Raw genomic sequence first — 23,889 nt, 5'->3', positions numbered from 1 at the left:
CTTTTTAAGCAATTGAAGCCTGGATGGAAACACTAAGCAATCTTCTACTGTCAAACATAATATCAGCCTATTTTAGCAGATTTTCAGAACAATCTTCACAGCTGATCGACATTGAATGTCGTTTAAGTATAGGCTGATTTGAACATTCTTATGACTTCTAATTTATTTTACACACTGACCATATAGATCTACCGACCAACAACGTATGAAGTATGAACATAATAGTTAGTGAATAATGCAAGATTATAGATGTGTGAAAAGGTCAGATGACTCTGATCAAATAAAATGGTACTCCCTCCGTCCCATTTTATGTAAGCCACTTTTCTTCTTCGGATGTCCCATAACGAATGAACTTTCTATTTTTAGCATCTATTTAGGATTACTACAACCACACATACATATACTACAATTATTTAACCTCCACTATCCATTTTATGTGGTTGAAATTGAGTTAAACATTCTTTTCTTCAAAAGCGTGCTATTCAAACAAACTCAGTTAAAATGGGACTTAGGGAGCATTAAATAAGAAATCTTTTATCGTTAAACATGATATTAGCCGGTTTTAGTAGAATTACAAAATGATCTTCCAGCTGATCGATAAAAAATGTTGTTTTAGTACAGGCACGAACATGACCGTTTGTGAATGTAAGCGTAGAACTGTCTGTAAAGAGAAGTTAGATCTATTAAACTGCTGTGTAAAAGGAACTTTAAAATATGAAGTAAATTTGTTTCAGATGCAAATCAAGAACTTAAAATGCTACATAAAAATTTGATGTATTAATAGTTGTTTATGTCTAGATTAAGAAACAAAAGAATTGAAATTTATAAATGATACTGCACATACATTTATAGATAATCTGACATTGTGCTCAACTCCAAGTGATTACTATTGTATTGTCTTTGTACCTGGTTATGAGGGTCACGAGCATAGGGATGATCTTCGAAGCTTTCTATATCAGTTACTGCACTTAAGGATTGTCTGGCTTCTATGTAGCTAGCATCAGGAGATTTCTTGGGGGTTCTACATTGATAACTCTAGTGGATACTTGTCTTCCATAATGTAGCCATCTTGTGAAAAAATTAGATGCGACAAGATTTCGATCATCTGGCTTAGAACATAGAAACTAATTAAGGACATAAATGGTCAGAGCTATTGTTGATATGCCTCTGGAAATGCCAAAAAGCACTGAGAAGCTATTTAAGCCAATACTACCATCATCTAGCTATTTAAGCCTCCCACTTTCAGTCATGTTCATTATTGCCTTGTTTACATCTGAAAGCATTGGAAAGCACTTTGTAAATGCCTGTTGCACAGTGCAAAAACAAGAAGAATAAGCCCTTCTAAATATAGGCTTAATGACCTTTTAGCCCTTGAAGTTTGGGTGGAAGTTCCGATGCGGCCTCGAAGTTTAAAAACGTACCTTTCGACCCTCAGAGTATCATAGTTAAGTCCAATGCTTATCATTCCAGACAGTGCCTGTTCTGAATTCGTCATTGTCATTTCAACCATTCCTGATTCTGTGTAATGAAGTATGAACATCACAGTATCCATAATGAATCTGCAGATTCCGATCTTCAGCTGAATTAAAATCATGAACCACCAATCTCTATGACCACTTTAGCCTCTTTGCCTGGTCTATAACTTTTGTCAAAAATTGCACCAATTCTGATTGCTCCGGCCCTTTCATGCTTCACCACCGGACTATCAAGGCTGCCGCTGGTTACTATCACTCGTCCTACAAGTAATGAAGTATGAACATCACAGTTGGTGAATGTAAGCGAAGAAATGTGTGTAAAGAGAAGTCAGATCATTTGAAGTATATACACTGGTAAAGACATGTACTAATAGCCATGTATTTCCTGATTAACAAACAAAAAAATAGAAATTAATAACGATTCTGTATATACATTTATAAATAATCCTACATACATTGTGCTCGACTCCAATTGATTACTGTTGTGTCGTCTTTAAACCCGGTTATGAGGGTCAGGAGCATAGGGATGATCTTCGAGGGTTTCTACACTGCTTACTGTACTGAAGGATTGTCTGGCTTCTATGTAGTTAGCATTAGGGGGACTTCTAGGGAGTTCTATATTACTAATTCTAGCGGATAATTGTCTTCCGTGATGTAGCCATCTCTTGATGATATTTTCTTTGACAAGATTTCCGTGGTCTGGCTTAGAACTTAAAGAGGAACTAAGGACATATATGGCCAAAGCAATGGTTGAGATGCCTCCCGAAATGCCAAAAAGTACTGAGAAGCTATTTAGGCCGATACTACCATCATCATTTTGGACAGAATCTTCATCCACACACTCCTGGTTGTTAATGTATTCATCCTCAAGCCTAGAAAGGTTCCCATTTTCAGTAATGCTCATGATTGCCTTGTTTATTTCTGGAAGCATCGAAAAGTTCTTCTGAAATGCCTGTAATTTTATCCAGAGAAACTGTCATTGTACATAGAGAAGAAAGATATTTTTACAATTAAGGCTACAATCACTAGAATAAGTTGCTTATATAGAATCTGTAGCAAGATGAAGAGAACTTACAAAGCCGAGACCTCCCATTTTAAATGTTTTCTCAGTTTTTATGAAGCTTTTACAGTATTGAGCAAGGAAGACTTTAGCATACGGAACTTCCAGAAAGATGCCAGCTATTTCTCCAGAGTTAAGGGCTTCTGCGTATTCATGTGTGGTATTGTACTTTCTAATTTTTCCTTCTTCGATTCTCAAGACTTTATTAATGAATGATCCAAGAAATGTCCCTTGGCAATGCCCAACTGTTGCATTCATCTCCACAAGTGTTTCGACATTCTTTATAGATGGCTCAAGCCTTTGCGCGGTTAGCATACTAGCAAGGCTAGCCGTGTAACTCTGTGTGATTATGAGTGCCACGAAAAGCCACACCACCATTGCCATCCTTGACAAATTACTATGCAGCTTGTCTCCTGTATAATTTGTTCAACAAGACAAGTATCTGTTAAATATGTACTATACCAGTCATAATGTTGTCTCTGGAAACTAAATCAGCAAAGTTACAGCATAGGACTTACCACGCAATGTAAAGAGTGTGCTGAATGCTAGCCAAATGAGTATTCCAGTTTGATTCCAGACAGTCCCTGATCGAAATTCCTCATTGTAATTTCTCTCTATCAACCAAACTGCGAAGCCATTATAAACAGTGATGGCTACTAGTACACCCCACATCTCCGTTGTGAAGGGCTTAAGGAAGAGCCACATTCCATTAGGTAAAGTGGATCGAAGGGGTACTATTAACACCATTCCTGATTCACTGTAAGGCTGTGAGAAATCTGCATCATCGTGTCTTTCTTCTAAAATTGTTACGTCACCAGCTACGAGATCATATTCCTGTCAAGTTATATGTAATTAGATACTGACCTACAAATTAACAAGGAGGTCCTATATCTACAATAAGTTTTAGCCTTACCCCTGATTTAATTTTCGCAACCATATGACCATAGTCTTCTCCATAAAAAGGAGTATAACTGTATGTTAAGTCTTTGTCAGCATATGCAACTCTCATTGTTTCTTCAAACACTTTAATTGAAAATCCATCGTAGGAAGTTTCATTTATTTGCAGCACAAACTGTCGGAACAGCGCCTCTGCAGGCACACCCACCCTAAGAGGCTCTGATCTGCCTGCAAGAATACGTCTCTGACTCTCAGCATGCCAAGGTTGTGCCGGCCATAGGACTTCTTTCAGTATCTCCATAGAAGTGTGGTGAAGAGCATTATCATCAACAGTTTCGGAAAATCCAAGTCCTTGTGTCCAATAACCATTTTGATAACTCCTTCCAATTACATTCACAATTTCAACTACTTGAGCTGGAGCTATTTTCCATTTAGCAAAATCCGCAGCTGAAATTCTTTGGAACACATTGGTTATATCTCTAATGGCATCGTAGGCCTGTGAAGCAAAGACACCAGGCTCATCAAATTCTTCATCAGGATAAATATTCCTGAACTTGGAGCGGAATCTTTTCCTAAAATCTTGAAATTCCTCTGAGTTTTCGGGAAAATAAGTTTTGGTACCAACAATGCCCTGCATGGATGACAATTTTTTGGGACTCACAGAATGGAAGAGATCAGTGATACTATTTGTCGCGATCCATGCATAGCCATCACCTGTCATATTCAATGTCTTCGCATTTTGGTACAAAAGACATCCAGATTCAAGAGTTGCATGGACTACAAAAACTCTGTGTTTCTGTTTCTTGAGCTTAATAAGCTCTCTCTCTAACGAACTCAAAGAAAATGTAGTAAGAGCAAAGATGTGCGATAGTTCAGCCCCGGATTGATCAAGTACTTTGGAGAGTTGAGAAATTATTAGCTCGGATGATGACAAGGTGGGGGAGTTCTCATATATTAGAGTCACTTGGTTTAGTCCCCAAGACTGTAAAATAGCTGCAATTGCATTCATCTGCACTTCCTGGCTTGGTGTGGCTCGAAAAACAGGAGACGATGTCGAAATTGTTGGAGTTGAATCAGCAAAAGACAGTACAGGTAGATTATGAGCTTCTGCTCTAGCAGCCTCAGCAATGGCTGATGCTTCATCCCATGTATGACCACCCAAAATAGCTTCTACAGAATATGTTGACATGAGCTCTTTCGCTGCATTAACGTGCAAAATCTCAGTGTTAATATATGATCATGGTAAGCCTTCCTCCTAACACCTTAAGGTTGTAGATGGAATGGTTCTCTACATGTGTCCTTAAGCTCTGATACCATGTTAAACGACTAATTCTCCTAAAACATCAAGGTATTAGGAGGAGAGTTTACGAGGATCATATTATATTCTAACACTCGGCTTATTTAGCATGAAAAAAAAATTGATTCTAGTAGTATTGTTGTATTGTGAATACGTGCGAAGAAGGTCAAAGATTCCTGCCTTAGCGGAGTCGATACAGACTGGTGTGCAAGTATTTGACTTTCGCTAAGGTCGCGAGTAAATTAAACGGTTCGTAAACGATTTGAATTCAGCTCGTAAAATATTTGAGTTCGGGTCGATAATAATTAAGCTGAGCTATAGTAATTCAAATGATTTATCTATTGGCATTTGAGTTTGAGATCAATACGATGGTGAGACTCGCGAGTCTAATCGAGATTTTATTATTATTATTATTATTATTATTATTATTATACATCTTTGTTTGAATTTTCAATATACACCTCGAACTCATGCCGAACTTATAACATTTGAGTATTTCTGGGTTATCATAAAATCAATTTGAGGTTTCAAGCCGAACTTCAATATATCAAATATTTGTTGAACCAAGCTTCGAACTTGAAATTATCACTTCGTCAAGCTCAAACCTGAACTGTCTAGTCGAGTTCGAGCTTGAACTCGAGCATGCAAGCATTCGACCCGGCTCCATTTCTTGATGCTAAAATTAATCAATTGTAGCATCCAATGTGTCTTTAATGGAATGCCTAAACAAAGCTATCTGAAAACCAGGTAATGGATTTGCGCAAAAATTAAACTGGACAAATAAACTTACCTGCCAAGGCTGCACGAACAGGCTTCCCTTGAGAGTTTCCATAGTGAATCTGCAGATTCTGATCTCCAGCTAAATTAAAATCATGCACCACCATCTCTATGGCCACCTTAGCCTCTCTGCCCCGTCTAGAACTTTCGTCGAAAATTGCACCAATTCTAATCGCTCCGGCCCTTTCATGCCTCACCACCGGAGGACTATTCAGGCTGCCATTGTCTACAATAACTTGTCCACACCGCGATGGCGACACCAAAGAAATAACTATAAGCAAAATGAAGTAACAAGCTATGTTCATAAGTGTTTTCGAATATTGACCAACTTTGTATAATTTGCGAGACTTGTAAAAATTATTGTGCCGGGAGAATGGGGCTTTGTTATATAATAAGTTGCAGAAAGGACCTTTTCAAACTTGCAGAGATGAGAGATCTGCAGTAACAAGTTTGCGAGTTACATAAAAGTCTATTGCGCGACTGGAAAATAATTTTCTTAACATTGGCCGGCTAGTTGGAGAACGATTTGGAGGCTAGAAATTCACTGCAGTCTTCTTATGTTGCTTTCATCAACTCACCTCACCATCTCTGTGTTGTGATGACCGGAATCTAGAAATTTTGTTTGCTTCATTCTCAAGGCAACCTACATTATTTTAGACAATATTACAATGTTATTGGAGCGAGTTGTTTAAAAATAGTTGGCTAAATCAGCAGTTGTAAAATATTGTGGAAATTTTTTGAAATCGTAAGACATTTTGGATACCAATTATATTGATCGACTATATTTAAAAATGGTATGTCATAATAATATGAAGTTATTATAAATAAAATATATCATTTTAATTTTAATATGATAATAAGTAATGTGAAATTTTATTGAGGTGAGCTGACATGAGTAGATTTGTTATACTTTTAGATTAGAATAATGTGTGGTTGAAATAATTTTATACATAATTCATAATTTTTAATTATAATACTCTCTCCGTCTCCCTCATTTCTTTATGTTACTTTTTGACACGCTTTTCAACCCTCATTTAAAGTATAGTTCCATAATATATTCTTAAAATTTTTTTGTTCTGAATAAAAATTTTGATATTTAAACTTTTATTCGAAAAAAGAAAATTTTGAAAAAAGATTATAGAATTATACTTTATAAGAGTCTCAAAATACGTGCAAACAATGAATGTAAACAACTTAGAACGAAGGAGGGAATATAATTTATTAAATTTTAATTAAGAATTTTTGAGCGCCTAAAATGCTCTAATCAGTTGACGTATAACAAGTCTTGGATAATCATATTGATACGACGAGATTAGATTTACTCCATATAATCCCGTCTGACTTTTCTACTATGATTTCAAGTTTGTTCTATAGTTCACATTAATCTTGTCAGTCGCTATATGATGAAGTAGTATCCTGAATTTTCTAAATTCCTCAAACGCTTAAATTATTTATCCTTCATATATGGTTACATCCATCTCGCCCAGAAAATAACTCAAAAATTAAAATTTTAGATTTACGGATATTATTTCACTAATCAGACGTTGTCTTCAAATTCATTATTTAATAGTATTATCTATATCTATATACTTCTTAAAGCATGAGTCATTTTTTAAGGCTGATATGGTAATTTCACATACTCTTGGATCAACCCATTAAGCTCTGGATCGACCCAGCATCTTCCTCATTCAAATTAACACTATGAAAAAATATTTCGGATTTTTATGTGACCCGACCCGGATAATACTAGATATGCACCATGTTCCTACCATATCAGTAGCGCAGCATTGAATGCAATCCTTTCGATCAAGCCACTCATTACGAGCTCATTCAAATCATATCAGGATCATCATATTAAGATCAGAATTTAAAAATAGCATTAATCACACATCCTTGAATCGTGCCACTAATCACAACGTCAGTTTAGATTTAAGCTTTGCTACTTATTTGCATATGATATTCTTATTAGATCAAAGCAGATAAGTTGGATTTCACATTTGAAATCATTCTTTCTTCCACGCCTCTAATCGCGACGAGTATGTTTTCTTGCTTGGCTTTCGAACTGATTTGTGTTCTCGGTCGGATTTTGGTGCAGTACTACTGATCTTGGCTTTCTTTACACATTAATTTCTCTATCCACGGACTTTGCTTTGCACTTATTTACTATATTGTATAATCAAATTGTACTTATCTTGCACAAATCGCGTTGATCCGTGTATGCTCAGGTAGTATCCGTCAAAGTCCTCTTGCGACGATGCTTCGACAAAGGATGATGTTTCGAAGTCAAAAAGAGAATAACACCATTGGCCGTGAAATAAGTCTGCACTATTTCCATCTTAATTTACAATATTTGCTACATTGTGTATATTTGTTCATTCTATTATTTTTGAACGGCTTCTAAAGTTTTTTGTTTGAACGCTGCAGGTATCATAATCAGTACATGATTTTGTATTTAACGTGTTTGATAATTTGCTACAAAGAAAAGCTGAGAGATCCGTCCTCATGATTTCTATTGACTTCATGTTCCAGGAATTTGAGAAAAGGTTCGAACACTTTAGCGCAAATGAAAGATTTGTGTTGTGATATAGAAATTGGAATTATTTTTTGAACATCTTTTTTAACACTTCGTGTTGGGATTTGTGTTGTGCAAAAAGTAATCTTAGTGTTTTGTTTTTTAATTCTTCTGGATTCAATTTATTTTGATTTTGTATAGATGACATGATAATTTGTAATTAATTTTTTTAATTTTTTTTTGCATAATTTCCTTTCGTATTGATAGTGATTATGATGATGCATATATGTCCTCCACTGTATTTATTGAGCCTCTTTTTGTTATTGATTTTTCCTTACAACTGTTGAACAGAGATGATTCGTCCTGGCCACCATCGGATGCTCATCGTGTGAAGATTTGTATTCACTTTTCCTCAACATCTGCTTTATTGATCTAGACTTTTTGTTAACTTTTTATCGTGAGCCATTGTTTTTTGACAAGAGACACCGAGAATGAATATGACGCAATTTCCGTCCAGATACATGAATCTAGCCTGCTACAACTCATATGTAAATATGAAAAAGTAGTCAAAATATATTTGATTTTCAATGATTTTGGCATTTATTATTACAATCTTTTTTTTGTATGATATGTAGTGGTTTCGATATTCAGTATATTCAATTTTCAAATCTTGACTTTTTGTTATAATTTCGAATTAATGGAGTCTTTTTTCACTCCACAATTTTAGCTCTTAATAACGAAGTTTTTATATATTAGATTTTTAAATATTCGGATACATGGATCTAGACTGTTATAGCTCATGTGCAAACAGGAAAGTCAAGCTTTATTTGGATTTCCACTGATTTTGACATTAATTACTAAAAAGCTTTTTCATTTAATTTTTGTGGTTTCCATGTTCATTATATACAAATTTTCAAATCAAGACTTTTTGTCATAAATCAAATTAATAGAGTATTGTTTTCATTCCATAATTTTAGCTCTTGATAAGGAAGTTTTTATATATTCGAATTTTTAATGTTCGGATACATGGGTCTAGCTTGCTATAACCCATATTTAAATAAAAAAAAATAGTCAAAGTTTATCTGATTTAACTGATTTTGGCCGTTATTATTACACTCCTTTTTCATATAATATATACTGGTTTCCATATTCAATACATTCAATTTCCAAATCAATACTTTTAGATTTAATTCTTAATCAATGGAACACTTTTTAACACCACAATTTTAGCTCTTGATAATAAAGTTTTATGTATTAATTTTTTTATATTTTCCAATACATGCGTATACACTGCTATAACTCATAGCAAGTAAGAAAACATAGTCAAATATAATTTGATTTCCACTTATTTTAGCATTTATTACTACAAATTTTTTCATATAGTTTGTGCAGATTCTATTTTCACTATATTCAATTTTCAAATCGACTTTTTTGTTATAATTTCCGATTAACGAAGTATTTCTTCACTCCACAATTTTAACTCTTGATAAGGAAGTTTCTATATATTAGACTTTTCAAAATTTTCAGATACAGGATTCTAGCCTGCTATAACTTATATGTAAATGAGGAAACATAATCAAAATTTATTAGATTTTCAATGATTTTGGCATTTATTATTACAATCCATTTTTGTATAAAATATAGTGGCTTCCATATACATTATATTCAATAAGCAAATCAATACTTTTTGTTATAATTTCAAATTAATTGAGTCTTTTCTCACTCCATAATTTCAGCTCTTGATAAGGAAGTTTTCATATACAAGATTTTTCAAACTTTCGATACATGGATCTGGATTGCTATAGCTTATATTCGAATAGAGAAGTCAAACTTCATTTGATTTCCACGGATATGACATTTATTATTACAATACGTTTTCGTTTTATTTATGCGGTGTCCATGTTCATTATATTCAATTTTAAAATCAAGATTTTTTTGTTATTATTGCATTATTAATAGAGTGTCTTTTCACTCCACAATTTTAGCTTTTGATAATTAAGTTATTATATATTTGACTTTTTAAATTTTCGGATAAATAGGTCTAGCCTGCTATAACTCATATGTAAATAAAAAAAGGTAGTCAATGTTTATTTGCTTTTCGCTGATTTTGACATTTATTATTACAATCCTTTTTTCTAATATATGTACTGGTTTCCATATTTACCACATTCAATTTTCAAATCTAGACTCTTTTTTTTATATATAATTTCATATCAATGCAACACTTTTTAACTCCACAATTTTAGTTCTTGATGATGAAGTGTTTATATATTATATTTTTAAAATTTTCAAATATATGGATCTAGCAAGCTATAATTCATATGCAAATAAGAAAATGTAATCAAACTTAATTTAATTTTCACTAATTTTAGCATATATTACTACAATGTTTTTTCGTATAGTTTGTGCAGTTTCTATTTCACCACATTCAATTTTCAAATTAAGACTTTCAGTTATGGTTTTCGAATAATAAAGAATTTTTTCATTCAACAATTTTAACTTTTAATTAGGAAGTTTTTATATATTAGATAAAAAACAAAAATCATACTCGTGTGCGTAGCACGGGCCAAAATGCTATGAGTATATATTTATTTAAATAAAAATCTGATAAATGAGCATATTAGAAGTTTAAATAACTTAACAATAAAAAATTTTACATACAATAAATTATACAAATTATTATTTAATAATAGATCTATAAACTTATAAATTTTTAACTATACAAATAATGATTTAATAATAAATCTATAAACTTATAAATTTTTTCCAAACATAAAAAATTATTATTATATTAAATATTTGGTTATATTAATGATAGTAATGAAAAGTATATTCCGTTATAAAAACAATACAGAATCTATTACATTATAAATATTTATCACGTATATCTTCTTATTATAAATTTTAAATATAGACAATAATTTTAGCATATAATTTCAGTAATGTAATTGAATTATGATCACATATGTATTCCTTTATTGATGTATTTATTCAAGGTAAGTTAATCCTTAACTTATTTATCAAATTTTATCAAGGAAGGGAGGAAACTCTTTTATCAGCATATTCACCTTAATTTTATAATTAAGGAATGGATGGAAGCTTTATAATCTGCATAATCAGGTTAAGTTTAAAATTATTTCTGTTTCTAAATACAAAGATTTATATAGTCTGCGTCATTATAATTTATGTTGCGTGATTTTATTTTTTTTCAATCGAATCATATATATTATCTTTAACATTTACAGCGTACTGATCGCCAATAATATAAAACGATTATTTTGACTCTTACATAAAATGTCTTTCATAACTTATATCTCATATCATATTGTTTGTTAATAAAAAAATGTATAGCTTAACTATATAAAAAAACAAAAAATCATACCTATTTGCGTAGTACGGGCCAAAATGCTATGAGGATATTTTCATTTAAATAACCTAACAATAAAATTTTTTACATACAATTAATTATGATTTTTTGTTATTTTATTTAAGATATGAGGGGTCGCCGTTAGCCGACCTCGAGAAATTTTAATTATATAGTCATTACTATTTTCATGTCTTTTATAAATATTTTAGTAAAAATTACCAAATATTTTGATTATTTTAACTATATAAATAATAATTTAATAATAGATCTATAAACTTATAAATTTCTATTCCAAACATCAAAAAATTATTATTATATTAAATATTTGGTTATATTAATGATACTAATGCAAAGTATATTCCGTTATAAAAACAATATAGAATCTATTTCATTATAAATATTTATCACGTATATCTTCTTATTATAAATTTTAAATATAGGCAATAATTGTAGCGTAGTATTCCCTTATTGATGTATTCCTTCAAGGTTAGTTATTCCTTAACTTATTTATCATTTTTTTTTAAGGAAAGTAGGAAACTCTTTTATCAGCATATTCACCTTAATTTTATAATTAAGGAATGGCTGGAAGCTTTATAATCTGCATAATAGGGTTAAGTTTAAAATTATTTCTGTTTCTAAATACATAGATTAATATAGTCTGCGTCTTTATAATTTCTGTTGCGTGATTTTATTGTTTTTCAATCGAATCATATATATTATCTTTAACATTTACAGCGTACTTATCACCAATAACATAACACGATTATTATGATTCTTATATGCGTTGCCTTTCATAACTTATATCTCATATCATATTATTTGTTAATAAAAAAAATGTATAACTTACCTAGATAAAAAAACAAAAAATCATACCCATGTGCATAGGAGGGGCCAAAATGCTATGAGCATATTTTCATTTAAATAACTTAATAATAATTTTTTTTACATACAATTAATTATAATTTTTTGTTATTTTATTTAAGATACGAGGGGTCGCCGTCAGAGAAATTTTAATTATATAGTCATTACTATTTTCAGTTCTTTTATAAATATTTTAGAAAAAATTACTTAATATTTTTTTATTATTTTATCTATACAGATAATGATTTAATAATAGATCTATAAACTTATAAACTTTAATTCAAAATATTATAAATTATCATTATATTAAATATTTGGTTATATTAATGATACTAATGAAAATCTATTCCGTTATACAAACAATACTGAAACTGTTTTATTAAAAATATTTATCACGTATATCTGCTTATTATCAATTTGAAATATAGTCAATAATTGTAGCATATAATTTTAGTAATGTAACTGAATTATGACTACATATGTATTTCTTTATTCATGTATTCGTTTAAGGTTAATTATTTCTTAATCAATTTATTAATATTAATTAAGGAAGGAAGAGACTCTACCTTCAGCATGTTCACCTTAATTTTATAATTAAAAAATGAATGGAAGCTTTATAATCTGTATAATCAGGTTAAATTAAGAATTATTTATGTTTCTAAATACAAAGATTTATATAGTCCGCGTCGTTATAATTTCTGTTGCGTGATTTTAATTTTTCAATCAAAATTCGTATATATTTTATCTTTAACATCTACAACGTACTGATCGTCAATAACATAACTCGAGTATTTTGACTATTACATACGTTGCCTTTCATAACTTATATCTCATATTATATTGTTTGTTAATAAAAAATTTATAGGTTAACTAGATAAAAACAAATCATACCTATGTGCGTAGCACGGGACGAAATGCTATGAGCATATTTTTCTATAAATAAAAATTTGATAAATGAGCATATTTTCATTTAAATAACTTAACAATAAAATTTCTTGCATATAGTTTATTATAATTTTTCGTTATTTTATTTAAGATACGAGGGGTCGCCTAAATCTTAATTATATAGTCATTACTATTTTCATAATTTTTAAATATTTTAGAAACAATTACCTATTTTTTTTTTTTTAACTATACAAACAATGATTTGATATTGATCCATAAACTTATAAATTTTTATTCTGAACTTGAAATATTATTATTATATTAAATATTTGGTTATATCAATGATACTAATGAAAAATCTATTCTGTTATAAAATCAATACAGTATCTATTCCATAGATATTTATCACGTATATCTTCTTAGTATCAATTTTCAGTATAGACAATAATTGTAGCATATAATTATAGTAATGTAACTGAATTATGACTACATATGTATTCATTTATTGATGTTTAAGGTTAATTATTTCTTAACCTATTTATCAATTTTTATTAAGGACGGGTGGAAACTCTATCATCAACATATTCACCTTTGTTTAATAAATAAGGAATGGATGGAAGATTTATAATTTGGATAATCAGGTTAAGTTTATAATTATTTATGTTTTTAAATACAAAGATTTTTATAGTCCGCGTCGTTATAAAATTTGTTGCGTGATTTTATTTTTTTTTCAATCGACATTCATATATATTATCTTTAACATCTACAACGTACTGATCGCCAATAACATAACTTGATTATTTTAACTCTTACATACGTACCTTTCATAACTTATATCTCATATCATACTGTTTGTTAATAAAAAATGTATAGGTTAATTAGATAAAAAAAAAACAAAAAATCATACCCGTGTGCGTAGCACGGGCCAAAATGCTACTCCCTCTGTCCCATTCAATTCTATACGTTTCTTTTTGACTGTTCGACACGCATTTCAATGCTCTTATAAAATATAATTCCGTAACTTATTTTTAAGATTTTTTTTTTCTGAATAAAAATTTAACATCCAAACTTTAATTCAGAAAAAGAAAATTTTAAAAATAAATTACACAACTACACTTTTCAAGAGCATTAAAGTTCGTGCCGCGTCCCCGTCCCCCAATGTATACTACTCAGGGGGACGGAGGGAGTAATAAACACGTTAAATTTTATAACTTAAAACTCATAAATAAGTAGTTTGACTGCGCCTATTAACCGTGAGATTTGGGGTTATTCACGACAGAATGTATAAGTTAAGTTGATAAAAAATCAAAGAATCAATACCCGTATGCGTAGCACGGGCCAAAAAGGCTAGTAATAATAACATTTCAATCCAAGATAATAAGAAACGGTCAATAGGTATAGAACTATTATAGCTGAGAACAAGGATTCATGTACTAAGACCAGGAAGTATGATCCTTCTATGCGAAGATCAGTGATTATAAGAACTCGAAGGAATATTTATTGTTAAAAAATATAAAACGGAACGATGCAAGATAATAAATACTTGTAAACAGTATGTAAAAGAACTTAATTGGTCAATGATCACAAACTCAACGTAGAATTTTCTATTTTTCTTAAGTTGCGTACTCCATATATTTTGATGTTTATTATCGATTAATTTAAAAAGTCAAACGTATTCAGACCGTGCAGACACGGTATGATGGAATAAGAATCCATGTAACGCCGTTTATTCGCACAATTCGCACCCGATGTATGCCCAAAAATAACACCTAGCTAGGTATGTGAGGTATATCATCGTTAGAACCAGATTTTTGCCGGATAATGATCGTACTCCCTCCTCCGTCCCCCTCAATTGTTTAATAGTAAAGACAATTTATGAAAAATGAGTAAAGTTAGATGAAATGTGGGTAAAGTGGTGGGACCTATCAATATTTAATAATAGATTTGAGATAGTGGAGGAAAGTAGTGGGTGTAATAGTAGTTTCTATTGTTAAATATGCGATAGTGGGGAAGATAGTGGGTGTAATGATGAGAAAAACTTACTATTTATGGTAATGTAAAAAAATGAGAGGGACATCCCAAAATGGTAACTGTAAACAAATGAGAGGGACAGAGGGAGTATATGATTTGTAAGAAGAAAAATGAGAGAGATTGAACCCTGATCACCTCGATCAGTGTGAAAATAAGTGGGTTAAATGTCGTTTTGGTCACTTAACTGATCGGAAACTTGCAATTAGGTAATCCAACTTAAAAAACTTTCAGTCACGTCATTATATTCTTAAAAATTTTCATTCAAGTCACTTGTCGTTATATTCTGTTAAAAATTTGACGGAAAGCTGACTAAGCGTCTTGACTTGGCTTAAATAAATCCACCGTGGCATGTACAGTCAACTGAAGCGGCATTTTGGCCACTCAACTGACTACAAACTTGCAATCGGGTCATCAAACTGCATTTAACCAGAAAATAAGTTATTTGAGCAAGTAATCGGAAACTGCAAGTATATTTGTGTGTGTGTTGAGATGATCTGAATGAACATGTATAGATTCCTTTTATTTGAATTCCTCTCGACTCGGTTGATTGTAGCCGAGAGATACGCGGAGGTGGCCTTATGAATGTTGGGAATCTAATTTCTAGCCAATGCAGAGTCGTGGACCTTTCAAGACTAAGCTGAACTCCAAGACCCAATCTTCGGTCCACACACTTCGTCATGGACTGCTCGGCCTGAGGCCGATGGTGGATCTCTATGAAATTATATCTCGATGTTGTGAGAGAAATTGATACAACACCCCCAAAACTATATAGAATAATAATAGGGATATTTGTTATAACTACGAGAATCACGGCTAGCTTATAGGGGCTACCGTTCACATAAAATATATAGAAACAAGTGTGTTTATGGGCTAAGCTTGCAAAGATCCGAACAAAGAGGTCGGAATGTGAAAATTCAGTCCTGTAGTCGCCCGTTAAATATGTCACGAAGGTTACACGTGCCTCTCTTTAGAGTGTAGAACTTGTGAATCTGAATCCCTTTGCAAGGTGCCTACATACCCTATTTATAGGATCAAGCCCATGTAGTTCTTGATAAGAATTGTGAAAAGATAAGCTCTTATACCCTCTAGTTTAGGATAAATCACCCTTCTTTTGTAGTTATCCAGCGGAATCCCGCTCCAAGTAGGTCACTTGAAGCCTTCATCTTCAATATATATCCGAGTATATGCATAAGATATGTATATATGTATATATGTGTGTGTGTGTGTGTGTGTGTGTGTGTGTGTGTATATATATATATATATATATATATATATATATATATAGGGATATGATCAAATAAAAACTTTTTTAAGTTACAAACTTACGAACTTTTTTTTATCCTCCCATCGTGTTAATCCTTAGTTATAGAAAGTATCCATGTTAAAAATTCTTGAAAAAACATACAATTTTTAAAAAAAACGCATAAATAAATCATGCATTCAACACATTTGTAACTGGGGTTCAACCTCGGGTGTTGAACACTAATTAGCATTGTGTTGAATATATCTGTAAAGGAAAGTATACCTCTGGGGTTTGGGTAGGGTCTAGAAACATAAATATTAGTTATATAATACGTTTAACTTAGTTTTTACGTTAAAAAATTAGTTTATGTACTTCTCCAACACAATTTTAGTCGATGTTCAACAAAATATGTTAAAAAAATGTTGAACTCAAATTATATATATGTTGAACGTATAAAGTTTGTAAGTTTGTAAATTTGTATCAGAACCCACCCCTATATATATATTGTAATTATCCCCAAAATAGGTGTAATTATCTTTTAATTCGTGGATAATAACCAGCTAATACACTCCCAACCCACCTCCAATTCGTCCTCCTAAAAACAAGGAAGGAGAGTCCTGCTTGGAGTCTGCCTGTCATCCTGCCCAAGCGGCGGAAGCCCTGCCAGCTATGTCCCCCAACTGCAGCCCTACAGCTACAACCCGGGATGCACTTGGCGGTAACCTCTAGCAGAGGTAACCTATAAAACACTTTCAGGTGCAACCCATTCTAATGGCAGCCTCCGTTATGCCTCCAATGCAAGCCTATATTTCCTAATGTATGCCCTCAATGGTTGACCCAGCCCATAACCTAATCAAGCTATATATTGGGTAATTATTTTTTATAAATAAACCTAAACAATTAATCCATGTGATAATCTTGTTTCCAGCGACCTGCATGTTATTTTATATTTTTCTTTTTACAAGGTCAATGGTCTCTAGAACCTTATCAGATTCACATTAACGATGATCGTATGCGTTCACAATGTATATGACGTCTTGCTGCTTATGCAATAAATATATAAAATGAAATACTATACTCTTTCAGGCCAGATATGTGGTAATCTACAGGACTATAAAGTAAAAATCAATCAATCAAGCTATTGGTTAAATAATTCGAGATTGAATTTGATAAACCTGATTCGACTTGATTTAACGAGAAATGAAGTTCATATTTATTTTATTCAAACTTGACTCGAGATTATTTAGCACATGACTTATTAATATGGAATTTGATAATAATAAATTAAAATATAAATGTGGTTTCATATCTTATTAGTGTGGTAAGTAATTTTTTTATAACTTTTGTTAGTATATTTTTTTACAACATCTTAAATTTAATAATAGTCATCACACAGTCCCATTGTCATCAGTGACGTTGATGGAAAATTTTAAATGGTCATATCTACCTCTTACAGTTGTACATGTGTTCTAAAGGTCCTTGGCGAAAGATAAGAAATGAGTTCATTACAAAAACAGAACACACTGGCTGTGTTTAATGTAACATGGTTGATTAGGTCTTAAGTAAATTTAATTACAATATTTGGTTGTTGCAGGGCTCATATCGAACATATTTTAGTAGCTGTTTCAGACCATTAACTAGAGAAACTCTTTGCATTATATATAATCCACATTCTGATTAATCTAAACATGCATTTGATAAGCCAGGCCTTTTGAAATGGCTAAGTTCATTGCAACAACTGTAATCTCTGCAGTTCTGCTTCTAATTTTCTTCAATGCTGAAGTGAGTGGTCGATTTTTGAATTTTAAGGCCGCGGATCAGGTGGTCTCAGATGGTCAGGTTACTAGGAATGCTGCTGAGGAAGCAATCGAATCCTCTGTTCTGCGGCTAAAGGGAATGGATCATTCAGCTGAGGCGCAATGTGAGCATATGTATGGTTTTCTGCCATGCGCAGAGAGTCTATTAGGCCATCTTTTTCTCATTGCGGTCTATGAGTTTATATTGTTTCATGGCGAAAGTTATCTTCTGTCTGGAGGTTCCCGGATTTTTGAGATTCTTGGGACTGGATTTTTTGGTGCAAGTGGTTTTCCAGTCATTGCTCAGCTTCCTGAGTCCTTGATACTTCTTGGTATGCTTGTTTTCAACATTTTGATAATATATTGAAGTATGCACTAGTCAAATTACATATATTTAAGCTTAAATCATACTGCTTATTATATCATGTTATCAACCTTATAGAACTATGATACTTGGCTTATCAAGTTCGTTTAATATTGGTCGTAATCAGTAACTAGTGGTTAACGGATTGAATTAGTTGTTCTGACCAGAAGATTAAATTAGTTATTTTGACAAACAAATTGAATTGCCTCTTCTAAATGAAACTCTTTTGTAAATAGTAGTTTATATTTTAACTAGAAACATGATAATCCTCTGAGGAGCTTTTTCAAAATTAGCGCGTTGTATTCTAAATAAAAATATTAGTGGATTCACTTCGTCAACAAATCTTTAATTCGGCTCAATGTCATTTTTTTTTGAACATGTAATTTCCAAACAATGCCGGTATACAAGACTTATGTTTGATCAATGTAGTACCATTAGCATAATTTTAGTAGCTGTAGTTCTTAAGTACGTAGTTGTTAATGCAACTTATTGATCTTAATGTAAGAGTTTCTTGACTGAACTGTTTTTGAATATACTACTGCTACTACTACTACTCTGTACTTAAGTTGTTGCCTTTATGCAGTAACTGGGCTGTTTAGTAGCGATGAAGGAGCTCAAGAGAACGTCTTGACTGGAGTAGGTATGGTAGCAGGATCGACAATTTTGAACCTCACATTATTATGGGCAGCTTGTCTATTATTCGGCCGCCAAGTTTTTGTACAAGAAGCTGATGCCAACTCTGGCAATGAGAGTTCTGCGGAAACTGAGAAAAAAAGAACTCCAACTATATGGACTGGTGTGTTTTGGCACGATTCTTGATTAATCTTGCATTGAACTATCTTTTTGGCTTAGTATACGCTAATTTCCGGTGTTTTGCATTTGAACTATTTTTCCTGTCTCTTTTACAGGTTATGGCGTAGGGTCAGACGAAGAGACTAGTTTCACTGCAAAAGTTATGCTTGCATCACTATTACCATTGATAATATTAGTACTACCAAAGATTTTTGATGTACCATATAATTCGAGGGAATATAATATCGATATCCTAGTTACACTCTTTGCTCTGGTTGTGACCTTAGTTGCATACTTCATCTATCAGGTATGTACATTCTCTAAAGATTACGAGTTACCAAGCCTAATTTGTAAGTTCTCTTAAATAATCTATAAATTCTTATTTCTCTTGTAGTTTTCTCACCGTTCAATACAAGATAGAAGGTTAGATTATTTGAAAGCTGTACATCAGACGCATGTCCTAGCCGTGATACAACATGTTCAAGAGCTTATACCCGAACTCGTGGATAAGCATGGCAGGCCTGATGAAGCTGCAATTGCAAAGTTGAACTATTTCCTAGCTTTGTGTTGCTTATGTGGTATATTTTCATATGTTTGTTATCTGAAGTGTAACATTACATTGCAGGTTGTTCAAAAATTTGGATACTGATGGTGACGGAGAGTTGTCTGTCACTGAGATCATGGAACTCTTCCACAGAATCAGACTGACTAGTAAAACAAAAGTTTTGGGCAGGGCTAAGATTATTGAGAGTTTTATAAAGGAGTTCGATCACGATGGAGATAAAAAAATCAGCTTCCAAGAGTTCATGGATACATTTAAAGATTGGCTTAACACGGTCTGTGCAGTGGCTGAATCCAAAAGGCATTCTCCGGTCCCTGGACCTCAACTCAAGCATTTTATTGAGGTATCATCTCCGCGTTTGAATTTCTGTTTAGATATATCATCTCTCTAAGATTATATGCGTGTGAAGCTCATCCTATATGTTTCCAGGTTGTTACTCCTCTAGTGGAGCAAGAAAAACGGAACAATGTGAAAAAGGAACTCCTTGAAGAGGTTCAAAATATGAAAGATGGAGGATCCGATGAGAATAACGACTGGATCAAGTTACTTGCGGCCAACAACAACCAAAACAAAGTATGAAAAACATGAATTTAGATTTTAAATATTCTTTAAATTTGAAATTTGCTTATGGTTTTATAATGTGCAGGTTAACAGCTCTGCAGGGGCTTGGTTGAAAGCTATATGGCTACTATTTATTGGAATACTCATGTTAGCAGTTTTAGCAGAGCCTCTTATACACACTGTTCAGAACTTTGCATCTGCTGCAAATATACCGTCATTTTATGTTGCTTTTGTTTTAGTTCCTGTGGCTACCAGTGCTCGAACAGCCATTTCAGCACTCGGAGCTGTCAGGGAAAAGATACCAAAAAATACCCTCTTGACATTTTCTGAGGTTCGTTGAATTCTCAATCTTATTCAACAGTATTTCTATTAGTAACTGATATTATTGTCACGCTATTAGCACTGCCACATTATGCTGTTTTTACCTTTTCTCGAACATTATTTGATTGGTAACCTAAATTTACTTTGCAGATTTATGATGCTGTGTTCATGAACAATGTTCTGGGATTTTCTGTTCTTCTGTCTGTAGTTTACTTCCGTGGTCTGATCTGGCATTTTTCTGCTGAAGTGATGATTGTTGTTATCGTCTGCTCTACAATGGGCCTTATTGCATCATTCAAATCCAGATTCCCAGTTTGGATGATGTTCGTCGCCATCTTGCTATATCCATTATCTTTGATCTTCGTGTACTTGGTAGATGATTACTTTTGGTTGCCCTGACTATTCTTTTACCGGAAGCAAGTGTCTCTGTGTTTGAGCTCCTGCTGCATTTTTATTCAATCATGCTAGGATTATTTCTTGTTATGCCTTCAAAATAAACATTGTAACGTGGTTTTTTTATATATAGCAGTCACTTTATTTTCTGCAGTGTCAGTCGAGTTTAAACGGTCGATTACTACTCCCTCCGTCCCTCGGAATTGTATACGTATGGATTGGGCACGGAGACTAAAAAAAATGTATAAAGTAATGTAAAGTTGAAAGAAAGAGAAAGAAAAGTGGGTAAAGTAGTGGGACCCATCAATATATAATTGATGGATTTGGAAAGTTAGTTGAAAGTAGTGGGTGGGTGGGGTTTTTATATTATAAAACTTTGACTATTTTGGGAAAGTTTTAAAATGTATAGAATTGAGTGGGACATCCAAAAAAGGAAAGTGTATAGAATTAAATGGGACGGAGGGGGTATATTTAGGCCATCTCCAACAGTGAAACCAGTTTTTGGCCTAAATCTTTATCTAAATTTAGATCAAACCATCTTTTCATTCTAACAGTTTGGCCTAAATTTTGGTCCAAATTCATATATCAATATTTTATTCTTCTAACAATTTTTATATTATTATTCTAATCTTTTAACAATAATATAAGATTTCATATAAATATTAAACTCAATAAATTCATTAAATTAGAAAAACATTACATTTAAACAAAGAAAATAATAGAAAATTTAACATTTTATTTAATTAACTAAAATAAATTTTACAAAGATTCAATACTACTCCGAATTAATACATTGTTCCCACAAATGCTCAATTAATGCATCTCGAAATGCAATATGAGCTTCTTAATATTATAACCTTCGGGTTAATGAACGGTTCTTTCGAGAAGGAGACCTGGTACTTAGAAAGATTGAGGCTTCCGGTGTTGGTCCTAAGGGAAAGATGTCCCCAAATTGGGAAAGACCTTACCAAGTCAAGAGTGTTACAGGTCATGGCTCTTTTAAACTCCAGACCCTGGAAGGAGTTGAAGTTCCCAGGAGTTGGCATGCGACCAACTTAAAGATATATTATATTTGATATCTATTCAATGATAGTAGAAGTTAGTAGTTATCACAGAATGAAGGTCATGTTGACGACTGCCATTTAGTTAATTTTCGAAGATAGTTTATCTCTTTTACTATGATATTAATGAAAGTCCCGATGATTATTCTTCTAACTCGAGTACTAAGTTGATTTTGCTTTATGTTCCTTTTAAAGTCAGTATATGAAATCCTAAGTAAAGGACGAACAAAATACAGGCTTGAAGCTGAAAAACACTAAGTGAAAGTAAGCTCAAAGCTAAATTAAAGGCAAGATATGTGACAGAAATAAAAGATAACTTAATTAAATAAGTTAAAAGTTACACCTCGAAGAGTTGAAACAAAAGTCTGGATAAATATATTACAGAATATAAGCCACGTACGGCATCGAATTGTCTAGACCGTCATCAAAGACGCCTTCCCCCTCCTTGGACTCCACCACCTTCTCCAGGACCTCTTCCTCTTTCTCAGCCTCCTCCGCCGCGTCCTCGGCCATAATGGAGTTGACCATGTCCTGAGAGTCGATGGGGTGAGAGTCCCCGAACCCCATCTCCTCGAGATCGACTGTGGAGGAAGTTGTCTTCCCCGGGATCGGAGGAACAGGGAAATTCTCTAGAGAGACCCCCTCAATCTTCGAGCCTAACTCCTCGATAATCGACTCCCAGCACATCTTGAATGTCTCTGGGAAACTGGCGTCGTACTCCGCCGCTAAGAGATCCTCGAACTCTTGGGAGTTTTTGTACTCCGCAATCACCTCCGCGCGAGTTCGGGCCAGCTCCGTCTTCAGGGTCCGAACCCTCTCCTTCTCCTCGGCCAACTCCTTCTCCACAGCCCTGAATCTCTCAAAGTTGGCGGTCGAGGACTCGAAGTATCTGTCACGGTCGCGTTCGGCGACCGTCTTCTCAGTCCTAACCGTCTTCAGGTTATGAAGAGCGGCTTGGAGATAAGTATTCACCTGCAAAACAAAGTTAAGAAAGAAATAAAGAAAAAGTCAAGAAAAAGAAGCCAAAAAAAACGTTAAGTAAGAGAAAAGTTAAGATTTTTACCGACGCGATGTCTTGAGCTCTGAGTAGCTCAGTTTGCAAGTCGTCCGAGGACTCGACCACGTGGGCCTTGTCCCTCGGGGTAATCACATTCTTGGACCACTCGGCTGCGGCCCGAGAGTCCCCAACAATGGTGTCTTTATTCAGAATGCACCATTGGACCATGAAAGGATTTGGGTCCTCGTCAACAGCTGGAGAGCGTGGGCTGAGAAAGGCCGGGACTTTCTCGACTGATGGGCCGTCGCCACCCTTTTTGGCCCGCTTGACACGGGGCACCTCCGTGGCAACTACCTGGGAAGCGTGGGCCTCCCTTTTCTTGAAGATATTCCCCAGAGTAGCAAGGGCCGCAAGTAAAACACGAGAAAAGGGTTAAGGCCCAATTGCAAGTCACAAAAATAAGAAAAAGCAAAGAAAAGAATATACTAGTGGGGCCCATATCGCTCAGGCCATGCTGTTGGAGCGAGGCCTCAGAAATTAGGATCGAGCTGTGGTGAAGGTTGTCCCCAGTTTGGTATCTGATAGCGGCTTCCTCCTCCACGTCCAGTTTTAAGGACCTAACAGGCGCATCTTTGGC

General features: G+C 33.4%; 2 protein-coding genes across 2 annotated transcripts; one reads left to right on the top strand and one right to left on the bottom strand.

Moving 5' to 3' along the window:
* Positions 1 to 1,794: 1,794 nt before the first annotated feature.
* LOC108226779 (glutamate receptor 2.8) lies at positions 1,795 to 6,123 on the bottom strand. The gene is made up of 5 exons (XM_017401770.2): positions 5,520 to 6,123; positions 3,449 to 4,632; positions 3,054 to 3,369; positions 2,551 to 2,948; positions 1,795 to 2,427 (listed from the first exon to the last, which is right to left on the bottom strand). The coding sequence occupies exons 1-5, from the start codon at positions 5,809 to 5,811 to the stop codon at positions 1,969 to 1,971; spliced, it is 2,649 nt and encodes an 882-aa protein (XP_017257259.1). The 5' UTR covers positions 5,812 to 6,123; the 3' UTR covers positions 1,795 to 1,968.
* An 11,830-nt stretch (positions 6,124 to 17,953) lies between these two features.
* On the top strand, positions 17,954 to 21,347 carry LOC108225649 (sodium/calcium exchanger NCL2). The gene is made up of 8 exons (XM_017400576.2): positions 17,954 to 18,533; positions 19,149 to 19,361; positions 19,474 to 19,664; positions 19,752 to 19,900; positions 19,983 to 20,262; positions 20,349 to 20,492; positions 20,566 to 20,811; positions 20,952 to 21,347. The coding sequence occupies exons 1-8, from the start codon at positions 18,122 to 18,124 to the stop codon at positions 21,198 to 21,200; spliced, it is 1,884 nt and encodes a 627-aa protein (XP_017256065.1). The 5' UTR covers positions 17,954 to 18,121; the 3' UTR covers positions 21,201 to 21,347.
* Positions 21,348 to 23,889: the final 2,542 nt, after the last annotated feature.

Source organism: Daucus carota, chromosome 6, assembly GCF_001625215.2.
Source record: "Daucus carota subsp. sativus chromosome 6, DH1 v3.0, whole genome shotgun sequence".
Taxonomy (NCBI): domain Eukaryota; kingdom Viridiplantae; phylum Streptophyta; class Magnoliopsida; order Apiales; family Apiaceae; genus Daucus; species Daucus carota.
Note: the sequence above shows the minus strand (reverse complement) of the source record. Positions and strands in the feature narration are given on the sequence as shown.

Excerpts from the sequence above, each read along its gene's own strand:
- LOC108226779 (XM_017401770.2), bottom strand. The coding sequence starts at position 5,811 with ATGAACATAGCTTGTTACTTCATTTTGCTTATAGTTATTTCTTTGGTG. Across the intron at positions 4,633-5,519 it reads TGTTCGTGCAGCCTTGGCAG|CGAAAGAGCTCATGTCAACA; the intron begins GTAAGTTTATTT and ends ACGTTAATGCAG. Across the intron at positions 2,428-2,550 it reads AAATGGGAGGTCTCGGCTTT|GCATTTCAGAAGAACTTTTC; the intron begins GTAAGTTCTCTT and ends ATAAAATTACAG.
- LOC108225649 (XM_017400576.2), top strand. The coding sequence starts at position 18,122 with ATGGCTAAGTTCATTGCAACAACTGTAATCTCTGCAGTTCTGCTTCTA. Across the intron at positions 19,901-19,982 it reads GATGAAGCTGCAATTGCAAA|GTTGTTCAAAAATTTGGATA; the intron begins GTTGAACTATTT and ends ATTACATTGCAG. Across the intron at positions 20,493-20,565 it reads CCAACAACAACCAAAACAAA|GTTAACAGCTCTGCAGGGGC; the intron begins GTATGAAAAACA and ends TATAATGTGCAG.